Source organism: Poecilia latipinna, unplaced genomic scaffold, assembly GCF_001443285.1.
Source record: "Poecilia latipinna isolate Pla-1442-1.1 unplaced genomic scaffold, P_latipinna-1.0 Scaffold2814, whole genome shotgun sequence".
NCBI lineage: Eukaryota > Metazoa > Chordata > Actinopteri > Cyprinodontiformes > Poeciliidae > Poecilia > Poecilia latipinna.
The window spans coordinates 41,740-57,113 of NW_015115430.1; the positions used below are offsets into that span (position 1 = coordinate 41,740).

Sequence of the window (15,374 nt, forward strand, 5' to 3'; positions counted from 1 at the left end):
ACAACAACAACAACAAAAAATACAGGAAAGTAGAAGAAATGCTCCTATATTCAGAACAATTCAGCTGAGCTTATTGGTGTAGCACCAATTCACAACAGATATCTTGATGAAGTACCTGACAAATACTTTGTTTTGTATAATTTGAATCCAGGACCTTCTTCCTGAAAGGCAACAGTGCTTCCAGTTGTGCCACTGTACAGCTACACTGCTGTGTATTTAAAAAAGAAAAGAGAACATAAAATAAAACAAAATAAAATAAAACAGTTATTTATTGTACATGGTAAGTGAGTGAACAAGACAAGTACAAACTTGTTGTATGAGGCCGCCTGCTGAGTGAAGGTGCCAGGGGTCTGTGTGGTCTGGTCACCTCTGAAGCGTCATCTTCACTTTGCTTTGCGTCATGTCAGAGCCTCAATTTGGAGAAAATGTCAGTGAGCACAATGAGGGAGCAGGGCTGGGCAGGGCGCCTGTGTCACTGTGGCACCAAAGAGGGATACAGACACTCATCATGTCCAAATAAAGAAAAAAAAGAAAAAATCCACCTGACATGCAAAAGAGGAGAATGTGTATGCGTGTGTGTGTGTGTGTGAGAGAGAGAGAGAGAGAGAGAGGGGAAAGTAAAGAGATACCAACAAAGACTGAGAGCTGGGCTGTCAGATTGGGAAACACCTCAGCAGCGTATCAGCCACAACTTACTGCCTCTGTTGCCATGGCAATGGGGGGATTGTCAGGGATTCTGAAGGGAGGGGTGCTCCAAAAAATCTGCATCTGTCACTTTTGTAGTCACAGAAATGAAGCCAATCTAAAACTTAAAGAGAAACCTGTCCGAGGCATAGTCACCTACACAGGTAGGGAGGACGCTTTGAAGGGGATGTGGAGAAAAGTGATATGAAAACAACCCAAACAGATTAAAGATCACGGAAGGTCTCACACCACGATAGTAGCAGCTTGTCAAAAGAATGTCTGGTTGTATTTTGTTTGTCTTTGATGTTTTTTCTTCTGAACTATTTTTCTATGAAAACAGGATGTATGACTAGGTAATGTGCCAGTTCAATGCTATGAAGCTCACCAGTAATTGTCTGCGCTGTAAACAAACGCCCCCCACCACTAAGACAGAAGTGCCAAGCTGAACAAGATGGCTGTCACTGTTAATTCAATATTTGAATGCTTGGCCAATACAGACTAAATGGCTTTGTTCATTTCCTCTGCTATCATTGCTAAAACTTCAGGCAGACTACTGTTACAAAATAGTGCAGAAAATCAGAGTCGTCGTTCACAACTTTTCCTTTTGTTCGCTGATTGGTTGAAGTCCAATCAGACAAATCGAGTTCAATAGGTAAATCCAAGATGGAGTATTGAAGGAAGACAAGAATCGGTCATCAAGAATGGAGCATTTTGGGTTTTTGGATTTTTTGTTGCCAACGGTTTCTGACTTTCCCAGACACTATCCAGAATGCCGATGAATAAAAGCAAGAAGCCTTGTGCTTTTTCTTTTGTAATTATGGACCCATTCTAGTGAAAAAGCAACTCTAGAATCTACATAGTCAATGCTAGGCAGTACTTTGTTAAATTTGTTGCATGAAACTTCATTAGTTAATTCTTCATGATGATCTCTTGAGGTGTAAAACAAAGTCTGCAGCCTCATTTCCATTTCTTCAACTGAATGTCTTAATTATTTGATTGATGTCTAGTTTCCTCCCAGCTTAATTAACTTTTTAGCATTAGTAGGACTCTGGCTTCTTGTTCTTACCTTCAATGTAAAATGTATTACTTGGCAGTAATATGTTTTACTGTGAACATTTGTTCCAACTTTTACAGCTGAAGCTGTTGGACATAAAAAGGTTTATTATGTAGCAATTGAGTCAGCAAAACTGAAAATACTTTGCATTTGTGGTCAAATTTGGACTTTTTCATACATTTCAAATTAATTCAAAATGGGTAGTTCAGTTAGATGTCAAATTGTTTCTGATCTATTGATTTTTAAAGTCCACTTCATAATGATTGAAGGTGAGGAAAAACATATCGGATATTGACCAGATAGTAATTCAGCATGTGCATGAAGCGATATTTCGTTTCAACAGTCCCAGAGTGCCTCGCATCGACTGACTTGAAGCATCGATGAGGTGGCTCATTGATTTCTTCAGACATCCAAGCAATCTAAACCACATGTTCAAAGGTAAACAAGGTCAATAGTGTGACCATCAAAACCACTACATCTGTCTTCTAGAGATGAGGGGTTCATTGATTTTTAAAAGCTTTGATTGCCTTTTTGTCTGATCTGATATTGGAAGACACACAAGAAAGTATGTGCTGATGGAGGACCTATGCTGCATCTTTATGGTGCAAAGGCTACAAAAGGGTGTGTGTGTGTGTATATATATATATATATATATATATATATATATATATATATATATATATATATATATATATATATATATATATATATATATATAGAGAGAGAGAGAGAGAGAGAGAGTTTCTGCTTGACAAAGGGAATAGATGCAGGATGATTGATGTTTTTAATGGTCCAGGTAATTGTGAACTGTTTGAGAACAAGCTTGAACTGAATACTAGGGAATCTGACCTGACATAAGCTCCAAAGTCTAATATGGTGATAAAAGGAGCATAAGCACAAATCAATAAAGCTTTGTAATGCTGGAGAATGTGGCTGATCGGTCAGGAGGTGAGAGCACAGATAAATATATATGGATCAATAAATGTCTGTGTAAGGAGTAATTTTACTCCCTTACTCTTTGTATAAGAAATAAGAGTTACTCATCAATCACGAAATATGTTTTAACTATGTGTCAGTGTCAGTTATTTTACCTTCACTTCACACTATGGTTCAGATTTTGCCGCATTTATCTATGGCGGGGGAAATTAATTTAACTCTCACATATCAACAGGGCACACGACAGTGAAATACTGAGAGCAGGGTTGCGTAATTTCAAATATGCAAAACATACCCTCCACCATAACGGAGCAGCACATTTTGGGATGCACGTCATCATTCATACATGCGCTGATTATTTATTTGTTTTTTATTTTTATTATTATTATTCAAACCTCCCATGGGCGCAACCTCCGCTGGGTTTATTTCCGTTAATTCTTTACTTGCTAGAAGGATTTTACTCTGCAGTGAAATGTCTGACTGTGTTTGGGGGGAAGGGGGGCTAGAGAGATGTGGGAAAGACCAAATTGTTGCTATATTGGACCATCCACCGGTGCAGCTGGTCTATTTTTAGCCGGGGACTACATCAGCTATGACTGCAGACACTGAGAGGGGAAATCACCAGCGCTGCTGCTGTCTTCATCCAACCAGTGACCCTTCACTGAAGCAAATCAAACAGCAACAAGGGAGGCTCTGAAACATTATGCTTTAAAGGAGGAAGATAATAAAATGTGCTTTTAAACAATTTTTGTGAAGGACGATGTTTTGCTTTGCTTTTTTTGGAGATGTGTTTTGGTAATTAAACCTGATTTTAAGTTAACTTGGAGCGCAGGTGACCCCCATCTGAGGCAAAGCAGGTGGTCTGCGCGCGCCGAGAGAAATAGAAAGGGAGAGAGAGAGAGAGAGAGAGAGAGAGAGAGAGAGAGGCGCACAGTGGTCGGGTTGCACACCAACAACTATCAACCTGTGGATAGAGCGCGCGCGATGCGCCATAGCCACCCTCTCCTCCTCTGACTCCGAGCCCGACATCCATCATCCATGACCCGGGAGAGGGTGCCAGCTTCATTCTCCAGAGGGGGGGAGTAGTCTAAAAGTTGAGGGGTCGTGCGCCAACCCCCCTTCTCCTCCCTCCCACCTCAGCTTCATGAATGGCAGGACCATGGAGGAGATGCCGTTCGAAAGAGTTAAGACGCGGCGGAGAAAGGGACGCTGCCCACCCGGCACGCCGCTGGGAGCCATCGCCTGCGAGGACGAGTTCAACAGCCAGGAGCTGGAGGCTCTCTTCCAGAACTACAACCTGAAGCTGGAGCAGACCGCCACCCTCAAGGCTCTGGCGGTGCTCATCGTGGCCGCGTCGTCGCTGTCTCTGGTGGAGCTGCTGTCCAGCCCCCGGCTCACCTTGTCCAAGGGTTCCTACCCGGTGCACTGCGTGGTGTTCCTGTCGCTCTTCATCGTCACCAACGTCAAGTACCTGCAGGTGACGCAGCTGCAGCAGATCGCCAAGCTGGCCCTGCTGTTCAGCTTCACCTTCGCGCTGCTCTGCTGTCCGTTCCCGCTGGCGCTCGGCACGCCGGAAACGATGAGCGCCGCAACCCCGGAGCAAGGCGTGTGGCAGCTCATGCTGGTCACCCTGGTGGCTTACGTGCTGCTTCCCGTACGGACGCTGCTGGCCGTGCTGTTCGGGGTGATGCTGTCTGCATCCCACTTCATAGTAATAGCGACGTCCGTGACGGGGATGAAGCAGAAGCTGTGGAGACCGGTGAGTGCTGCACCTGCACCAGAATGCACCCACACCCCACAGTTTGGGTAATCTGAAACTAATCTGATGCAGGATAACATACGAGCTCTGACTCCAAGTTTCACTGTTCAACTTCACTCCAAGTATCTCTGATCTGTGGAGGCGGATTACTTTGCTTCGCTCTGATAGTTAAGAGGCAGCATGTTTACGCATCCAACTTTCCCCGGAGAAGCAAAGGTTAATAAAACACTGTGCATCGATTTTCGCCCCAGGACGAGAAGATGTGTCTGTTTTTTCCGCAGCAGATGAAGCGGATGAGGAGCTGTCCGGCTCTCGGTGCTGAATCGGGATTCAGACAGAGCTGCTGATCTGTATTTCTGAGATGCACATTGCTGCGGTCATGTAGCACCGTTTGCTTTTGCGAGCATTGAAATCTACAGCTGCATCTCTATAATTAGAACGTAATTAAAAACTTTGTTTTCCAGCGATTCCATAAAGGAAGTGAAACTCGTAACATGCTTAAAATACTTTGTGATGCATATGTACTACTTTATCAGAGTTTATTTTTGCGCCAGTACATTGAGGCATATGAGTGATCAGTCTATTTATTTATTATTTATTTATTTATTTATTCAGCGTTTCCAGGTCTTCCACACTGTTCTGAAGTTTGTCATTTTCCACACCATGATATCCAATTGTTCTCTTTAGGGTTTTGGTTCTGTGAGTCTGCTGGTGAATCAAGCATGGTGATACAATGGCCATTTAAGAAGGAAGTTTGAAGTCAGTAGGTACTGCAGAAAGAGGAAATGATCACATCAGCTGGACACACACACGCACACACACACACGGTGCCAAGACTTTCCTGGGAAATGGCTGCTTTTACTTTGGCCTTTATGCCATGGTTTTCCATAACATCGGGGACTGTGAAGACTTCACTCTGGATCTCAAGAAATTTGGATTCTGTGCCTCCCCACTCTGTCTTCAGACTCTAGGTGTAAGGACACTCAGTGGGGACCCGGAAATTCAACCACACGCAGCAGTACTCAACAGGAACAAACAAGTTTAATTTTAGTTTCAAATTCTGGTTACTGCTCGGTATGAGGTCAACAAACACAGCTCTGAGCAGACAGGGGAGAAAGCTGGCGATGCACAGATAAAGCAGGGGTATGTTTGAAATGTTCGGCTTCACTGGCCAGATTGAACAGGCTTCTGTGAGTGCAACGAATCAAAGAAGAGCTCTACAGAGAGGTCTTCTCTGTAGAGAGCCCCAACATTGAGGGACTTAGACGATGATCAAACTGAGATAATACACAGGAGGACAGAGTGAGCAAGGCAATACTCGGTGGTCGCGAGGCACAGTTTGGGTCAGGGTCCAGAAATCCGAAACAGATGGGATCGGTAAAGAGCTTGACAGAAGAGGTGGGTGTCATGATCCGTGTTTAGTTGAGTTTTTCTGTGTGATTCTGTTTCCATGTGAGTCTCTGTCCTGTCCTCCCCGTTGATTGTCTCCCAGGTGTGTCTCATTCCCTTGATTACCCCGTGTGTATTTAGTCTCACCTGTTGTCTGTGTTCTCGGTCGGGACCTTGTCAAACGTCTAAGTTTGTGGTTTGCTGCCACGCCTGTTTGTCCTGCCACACTCTCCAGTGGAACTGCATTAGTCCTGGATTGTGTTAGCTCGCATGTTAGTCCGTTTATCTGTTGCTACCGGTATTAGCTGTTGCTAACTCTGCCGTGCTGCCAGTTCTGGACTGTCGAGTTATCTTTATTAAAACCATTACTTCATCTACATCCTGGGTCCCAGCGTCTTCTCCTCACCTTACCACCACCCATCATGTCAGTGGGCAGGAAATACACTGAAGGCTTGGAAGAAAACACTGGATCTCTACTGGCTCGGGGGCAGAAGATGAGAGGTGTTTAAGTAGGGCGGGACCCAGGTGAGACAGGTGAGCTGAATGAGTGGCTAAACACGGCATGGACATGGCAAAGAACATGAATCATGACTCTCTAGGACCTTGATTTCCAAATGAAATGGAATATTCCCATGTTGACTCCGTCTCAGGAATGCTTGAGCACCAGCAATAAAACAGTCGTTGTATACTGGATACATATGTTTATTGTTGGTCACTATATAAACATTGAAGACATTTGACCTTAATCTTTTCTGCCAACACAAAATGTATCTAAGGCTTGCTAATTATCTCAAATTAATCTCTGTAGTTTTTTTTTGCAATCTTTGAGAAACCCAGAAAATAATTGAAACATGATTTCACCTTGATAAAAAAATAGATCTCCTACCTAATGTAAGAAAAAAAATCTAAGGACTAAATCTTTTCTTCCACATCTGTTTTCATTATAGTACAGGTTGTTCCCAGTACATATGCCTCTGTGCTACAATACAAATGCATGTTTTTTGTCATTGGAGGAAAGCTTGAAAAACAAAAGCAAAGCAATGATACAAGCGTACATTTCACATCCTGTACTTGAAATGTACATTATCCATCTCCCCTCTTCATTGGTGATAATGGATACTGACAGTACTGCCCAAAAGTCTGTCTAATTTTCTATATTTATCTTCCAAGTAGTCTTTTTTTTGCCTTGTAACTATTTTAAAGAAGTCTTTTTTTAATAGTTTTCCAATGCTAATGAACCTCTTTCAGACTTTGACTGCCTTTTCGCTGCATGTCTTATTTTCTAAGAACGCACTGCATAATAAGCTGCCATGCTCTGATAGGAGGAAAAAAGTGAAAAATCAGCCAAAGCTTTTTCAGGAAGCCTGGAAAACTATTCATTAAGACCACTTTAAAAGAATAGCAGTAGTTTGAGCTGGAGTTAGGCACACTGTGCTAGGATGACATTTGGTCCATCATTTGAAGATTTAGGAAACTAAGTAGGGTTTTTATTTTTACCCAAATATGAATATATAATTTTTTTGTTATGCTATTCCAAGTGCATCTCATTAAATTTCAATATCTTTGAAAAAGTTATATCTTTTTAGAATTTCAATTCAAAGAGTGAAATTGGTATTTTTGCATGACTTATCTTCACAGAGTAATATTGCAGTGACATTTCTTAAGCATTCATTGCTGTTAACTTGAACGGTTATGGTTTGTAGCTGACGAAAACCCAAATTTACAACATTGTGTAATAACAAAATGTATTCGTTTATTTCTTTTGAGCATCTGTCGTGGTTTAGGTCAGGCCAATTTGCTAGAGAGACAAGCAAGGTGGCACTATTGTTGGAAAAGGAGATATTGGTAATTTTGGCAGTTCTACCCTAAAGTTTGTCAGCAGATGAATGCATGAAGTGCTTTGAATGATCCTGTTTGGCAGCTGTGTGAACTCTGAACTTGATAAACATAGTGAACCGACATCAGCAGATGACATGGATACCCAAGTCATCAGACTGTGGAGACTTCACACTACAAACTACTTGGAATCTGTGCCTCTCCTTTCTGAAACTTTTATCTACAACTGAAGGTTAAAATGAATTTTGAATCTAAAAGGAGGACTTTGTACCACTGAGCAACAGTGCAGTCTTTTTTTGCACTCTACCAAGACAAAATGTCTGTCTCTTGTCAAAAATGCGTCGCTATGTCAGTAACTATACTTTTTGAAACTATTTATTGAAAAATAACTTCCATGATATATTCTGATTTATTCAGATGCATCTGCTTGATTCTTAAGTCTTTTGTATGACTACATTTCTTTAATCTCTAAAATCTATTTTGTTCAGAATTAAAGATACAAAGTAACACGTTAGGTGTTGATTAGAGATGCATTTTGCCTTTTTGCCTTTTCGCCTTTCGTCTGTACAGTTTTTGGTCTTCAGTGCTGTAACCCTGCTCTCTGTCCACCTCTACATTGTTCTACTGGGGACTGCCGGTTGCACACAGAGGCTTGCATGTGCAGATGTATGCAGCTTCATTAGGCATGTCTGCTCTTGTTTGTCTACAGCTGGCGGCTAACGCCGTGCTCTTCACCAGTGTGAACCTGTCGGGTGTGTTTGTGAGGATTCTGACCGAGCGTACCCAGAGGAAGGTCTTCCTGCAGGCGCGCAACTGCATCGAGGAGCGTTTGCGGCTGGAGGACGAAAACGAGAAGCAGGTGAGGAGTGAACTTCAAACTTCACAGCTCCTTCAGAAGTTTTTTTTTTTTTTTAAAGCGTTCAGGTGCCAGCATATTCCAACAACCTGCCCACAGGCATGCAGTAACTATGACAGCAGCTATTTAAGGAAAGAACAGTTACTGAGGCACAAGCTGCAGTGCCACACGTTCCTCCCCCTCCACGCACACCTACATGGAGGGATTTAACTAAGCAACAATCAGGCAACTTTAACCCGCAGAAATTCTCTTTTTCTGAGCCGCACCCATCTCATCCTGTACTCGTTAAAGAGAAAATTAATTATTTTATGTGTTCAATACGCCTGAACGCACATCCTCCCTTCGTTTGACACAATGCTTGCACACTTCGCACCTGTTCTTTGTAGATTAGGGGAAGATATGCTGTGTTTTTCCCCAGCAGTAACAGGCTCCCTTCTGACAGGCAATTATACAAGCAGATTGCTTCCATGGCCTCCCTACTCTAGTAAAGGTCATGGTTTATTTAGGAAAGAGAAACACACAGACCTCTGATCATGATCTGCCAGCAAACCTCTGCTGTGGTGTCCATGAGCACAGGTCTCAGAGTTGATGATCGCCCATGAAGCTGCGTGAAACACGGCTATGTTTGTTGCTCAGGGTGTGTGTTTGAGCAGGATCCACAGTTCTTATTGATTCCCGAACAAGAAGGGGCTATATTCGGTACGCCTGTGTGGTAAACCGGCTCTCCTGCTCAATTTTCTGAAATGGGAAGCGATTCAAAACTTCCTCTTCATTCATTAAATCAAGAAAGAGGAATCTGTGACTTTTCACTGCCTTTCCAACAAAGGCAGTCTGATTGAAATGAGATTATCTGAATAAAGGGTTCTCCAGAATGATTGATCTGAAATGGAAACTCTCGATCTTTTTCTTCTCGTCTCTGAATTTAGGAAAAATTCATGAAGACAAATATCAATTGGATTATTCTGTGAATACAGCTTGGAGTGACACTGCCAGAAATGATCTGTTCATTTCCATTTTTTCTTTTAATTCAAGATGTGTGCAGATGTTTCTCTGAAATGACAGAGGTGACAGTGAGTAAATTTTTCATCTGCCAAAGGTATTCATACCCCCTTGAACATTTTGTCACTGTACAATCAAATGATAAGTGACTTAAAAAATGCGTTCAGTATGGATTTTCCAGATATGGAAATGAGCCAAAAAGTTCTGTTACAGTCCCATTCCATTTAAATTTCAGTTTAATTTCAATCACCAATCTGTTATTAATCCCAAAGAAAATTGTCTATATGTATGGTTGCAACATACATGTAGTTGAAATATGAATATTTATTGAAAGGTCTTAAAATATAAAAATCCAACCTGAGTGCATGTAGCGAACTTATGAGAGGGAAAAATCAAGCAACAGATACACAATCACATGTGGAACAGCAGAGAATACAGAGAAAATAGAAGGATCTGACAAGGATGAAATGAAACCGTGTGGCTGTTAACTGCTGAGTCGATGTGAACCAGGTGGCACTTATCAGGAGAGAGCAACTGGATCAAAGGTAGATATATACAGGAAACAACGGACCTTATTAAGGCATAAGGTAAAAGACATCCACAAAAACAAAAATCTAAACAAATAAAAGAATACACTAAGCACTGAGAACCACTAAACATTAGTAAGTAAACCATGTATGAAACACCATAAGTGTCAAAACAGTTGACATACAAAATCAAAGTGACAGCCAACAGTCAAGAACCATGGAATAACACAATTAGACATTGTATTGGAGCTTTCACTAGTAACTATAAATAATTAGCTTTGGGTGGGAGAATTGCATGTAGTGCAGTTGATTTGAGGAGGCCCTTGACCTGAAATCTCTTTCATTGAAGCTTTTATGTTGTGAAGAGGATACTCAGGGTTGTCTGGAATGTTTTTGTTCATGAAACAAACATCCTTCTTTCCATACTGAGCTCCAGATGCTCCAGAGCAATTTCCTGAACAGAGCCAAGTTTCTTTGTAAGCCTGTTTATAAGCCGTGGACTGCAGAAGATATTTGCCTTCTAGTCTGCAGACTTGTTGAAGATGCTCAACTCTGCAATATTACTACAGCAACCTAAGCATCCTCAAGAAATACATTTGTATTTGAGTAGATAACCTTCTTCTACAAAAAAAGATACTTTTGTGTCTTCCTTTAACAATGCCTTTCAATCTCACTTCCCTAGAATTCAGATTTATTAATGCGTGGCTAATAATTGTCTTCTAAACAAATACTCCCATCTGATCTGTGAGGAGGCATCACAGGCCTCTTGGCTGCTTCTGTTAAATTCTCTCTGTCTGACCTATACGTTTATGAGGCCTGCTTTTCAGCAGTGAGCTGTGAGATGTTCAGAGGACTGAATATGGTCTCTAAATCCTTTGACTTTCAGGATGCCGCTAATGTTCACTAATGTATTTTAAATAACCTGTGAGGACTTCAAAGAGAAGTTGTATTTATACTGAGATGAACATACACAAAGATGGACTTTATTATTTGTTACTTTTGAAGAAACTTGTTAGTACCTGGGTTTATTTAGGGGTACATGTGTAAAGGATGCTGAAAACAAATGGAAAGGCAGTGTTTTATTTATTAAAACTTTTGAGGAGCCACCTCTCACGTTCTTCCTTCCTCATAGTTAGGCACTACTTTATGCTATCTATCGCATAAAATACATAGAGATTTGCTGATATCACATGACATTGTGTGTAAGAGTTCAAAGGGTAATGATAGTTTTGGTGGATAATTTTGTTTGAAACACTGCAAGAGCAGAATTGAAAGAATGAAGAGGCTGGATATGGTCACAGGGGATGTGAGTTAACATTATTTTAACAACTTAGTCTGTCCTAAGCCAGAAAAAAAAATATATATATATTAGCCATTTCATAGCAATTAGGTAGTTGCAAAGCAGTAATAGTTTGTGAAAAATTCATCCAAAGCATCATTTTTATAACATGATCCAGGGATCACTCTCTGCCTTTGGGTTTGGTTGCACTGCTGCTCCAGCACACAGTTCAGAATCAGATATAAGGGGGGGAATCTAATTTAGTTTCATTATTCGACTGGCTGCAAATCAATTAGCATGACTGATTTCAGTTCTGCATGAAAACAAACATGACCACAGCTCATTGGACTAGCCCAAGGACTTTTGGCTGACATTTTAAAAAGTTATTCATGCAGGCGTTAATTTCACCAAGCCACCATGCAGAGTAGTGCAAATCAGATACTCCACTTCTGACAACAGTTTGTAATTTCATGCATTGCCCTGTTGTGGTTTTCAGCTTGCATTTTTGTCCTTAGTTTTATTTCTGTCTTCATCTTTCTGTGTTTTCTATTTCATTTATGCTTCCTAGAAAGAAAAAAAAAAATTCTAGTGACCCTCTCAAAAAGAGTGTTACCACAAATTTGTTACAATAAATAGAAGAGCTACAATGACGCCCAGTTGGCACAGATGGCATATATTTATGTTGGGCTTTTAATGGTTTATTTAAACCTTTCAGTTGTTTATTGTGTATTGTGTATAGGTTACACAACAAACAACTTAAGTGATTTTAGAAGCAATGATTAGATGAACATTCATACATACAAACCTATGGAAAAAAAAATAAATGTGTGATGATTTTAGTTCATTAATAATTCCTGTCTCATACAGTCTTAGTGAAATAAAGTGGAAAGAGATGAGGGAATTTTTAAATATTAACAGGCAATTATAAAAGTGTCAGACAATAAAAGTGGAAGAGATTAATAAAACAAATGACTTAATATTTCATGCAAATGGTCACGGGTTTACGTTTCTGCTTTCATAATTTCCACACTCAATGAAATGCTTGCAATATAAGTGAAACTGGTTTTTATCTTCAGCAGGTTTGACGGCTGCTACTTTACAGCTCTTACTTACTTTTTTTGTGAATGGAAATATGGCCTTCCCTCTCCAGAGCTACTCAGCGCGGCTGCGAGATGATTCATAGTGTGTTTATAGTCATTTGACATCCTGTGAGAATTTGAAGTATGCTTCGTGGTGCTGCAACTCAGATCTTTTGGAAATAAAAAAAAAGAGCCAATCGATGAGGACTGGGTGTATTCTTGGCTCCTTCTCTCAGAATTAGTCAATGTTGTCTCTAAATGAATCTCTTTACTTTGTAACTTGAAGTAAAACAGAAGAACCTACCCACAAACTCTGACTCCACTGGCAGCAGAGATTACTGTACTTCCTAAACAAGCAAGATTCAAATTTTTTATTTTTATTTTTTTTATCCCTTTTTAGAATCAAAAATACTCACTTAAGCTGGAGCAAAGAGTAGTGGAAGATTTAACTAAAAATGATTCCTCCCCCACCGTATGCTCAAGGATTTAATTCTTAAAATGGCTAAAAGTGAGCTTAATGAAAAGTACTTTCAATATTTGCTTATGGTTTTATCTTTCAAAAAGTAATTCTAATGTGACAAATAAGTCTCATTGGATTAGAAATTCTAATTTATTTAACATGGCTGTAAGGTTTTAAAAGAAACTCCTGTTTAAAAACTTATAAGGGAAAAAAAAAACTTTTTTTCCACCAGATTTACAAAGCAGATTTCACTAAACACATGTAAAAGATACCTGTTAAGAACAGCAGATGGGAGCTGGAGGCTGCAGGAGTGTTGTCTCCAAAATCAATTTTGTTCTCAAGAACAAATTTTCAAGGTCTTTTTCTTGATATCTTGACATTTTTAGTTGATTCTGTATTTGGGATTCAGTCTTTTCCCCTCAAGAAAATAGCTGCAGTAATATCTGTTTATTTTCCAATTTCAGAAAAAATAAACAGACATTACTGCAATTTTTAAAGGATTTTTTACTTTAAAAAAGCCAGTGTTGCCGCCTATGTGCCCCTAACCACCAAGGTTGAAAGATTGAGCGAAAAAGGAGAGAACTCCAAACATACAGACGTTTTTTTGGTTCATACAACACACAAAAAGCACAATAAACTCTTTGGCCTCCACCTGTCTTCTTCACGTCTCTGTCTTCAGCTAATATTAAGTCAGTTAACCTTTAGCTTGATGCATTTAGTCTTCAGAAGTCTGGTTTGTCTGTATAACTTGTTGAGAACTTATCGGATGTACTGAACTGGTGGAATGTGCGCGAGGGTCTGGTTTAACCTGTGAAAATCATTGTAACTTGGCTGTTGAATAGGCCAATGGGCGTCTTGAGCTGAGACAGTAAGCGCACCCCTACGCAGTCAACCGATGGATAACATGCACAAATAAGTGGCACAAACACTGCTTTAAACCACTGACAAATGGTGGGAAACCATGACTTTCTTTAATCTTTCAAAATACAAAGTTACATGATAGCCTGCACAATCTACTCTGCTCATAAAAAACACTTCTGTCTCTTCATGACATGTTAGTTTGTCTGTGTTGCAGAATGTCATCAGCTCCTATGATTTGTTCTTGTGAAATATGTTAGCTTCTTAATATCCACCTTTAAAGTTGGTGGAAACAATGTGCTGAGTACATAATGAGCAACGCGCCGCAGACAGAAATAAGGTAGCCGCATTTGATTATGTACAGCAACAATTAGAATCCTTGTAATTTTATCCATCGGTAACAATGCCCTGGATTCAGGAAGGACAGAATGCTTTTGGTCCTGGTTGTGAAACAGTGGAACAGCCCCACATCGTCAGCAGGGATGTGGAGGGCACATGGGACTTCGCCCAACCAACCAGTTTACATGTGTTTTGTGAGCTTGGAGAAAGCGTTCAACTGTATCCCCCTGGGAGTCAGTATAATGTTTTACCAGGTGGTCGCAGGTGTCCTCTAGCAGATGTTGTGAAAAGATAAAATAAATACATAAAAATATGCTTTTAGTTGTTAACTTTGTACCCACGCACACATGTTCTCCCCATGTATGTGTGGGTTCTCCCTGAGCACTCCAGCAGCCTTTCTAAAAAATAAAAATAAAAAAATGTAACGTGTAAACATAAACGCGTAAACACGTGTTTTCATTAAATTGCTGAATAAAAAAAAAGTTTTATCTTTAATTCTCTGGTTTCTTCCCCCCAACTTGTGAGTGTGCCTCTAAATTTAATAATGCATGTGGATCCCTTTACAGAATTAGCCACAACATGTAAGTCAGGGTTACATTGTTCCACAGTGATATTCTGCATTGTTAACTTATGGAGAGAACACCATGACTTTAAACACAATTCAGAAATGTTGAATTACTTGCAAAAACATAATCCCTGAGCAAACACCCCAGTAGATGTTTTTAGTAACTTTTCTTCTGCTCCTAAATAACCACCCGTCTTAATTATCTATATATTTATATAATTTTAGTTTTTTGCACAGTTCGTTTAATTAAAGCACCTCTCATCTCCGAGAACTTGAAGCTATTTGTTCTGGGTGTAATTTACATAACACATAAATACTGTTGGGCATTCCCTGGTATGCATGCATAATGAATTACTTAAATGTGGACAAACTGTGTCAGCGGAGAGAGATTGCATTTGCTCTGTTGCCTTATTATTTGCCTTATGAGTAAATGTGCCACTGTGTTGAGTTTTAAAATGAAAAGAATGCATAAAGTCAGATTTGCACTCATTTAGCACCAACAAGTTACTTTATGAAGTTTGATATTTGCACGTGAATTGTGCATTTTGTAAAATATCCCTGATATTGTGGAGAGGATCTTTGTTTAACGCTGACATTTGGTAGAGCTGTTGCCTTGCAGCAAGAAGGTTCTGGGTTCGATTCCCGGCCCCGGTCTTTCTGCATGGAGTTTGCATGTTGTCCCTGTGCATGCGTGGGTTCTCGCCGGGTACTCCAGCTCCCTCCCACAGTCCAAAAACATGTCAGGTTAATTGGC

The 15,374-nt window shown here is 40.2% G+C and overlaps 1 protein-coding gene across 1 annotated transcript in view; it reads left to right on the forward strand.

Moving 5' to 3' along the window:
- Positions 1 to 2,503: 2,503 nt before the first annotated feature.
- Positions 2,504 to 15,374, forward strand: part of LOC106939257 (adenylate cyclase type 1-like) — a 27,137-nt gene continuing 14,266 nt past the window's right edge. Inside the window, exons 1-2 of the mRNA XM_015021610.1 lie at positions 2,504 to 4,433; positions 8,368 to 8,517. Coding sequence (XP_014877096.1) covers positions 3,819 to 4,433; positions 8,368 to 8,517 — 765 coding nt within the window. The 5' untranslated portion in view covers positions 2,504 to 3,818. The remainder of the gene's footprint in view (positions 4,434 to 8,367; positions 8,518 to 15,374) is intronic.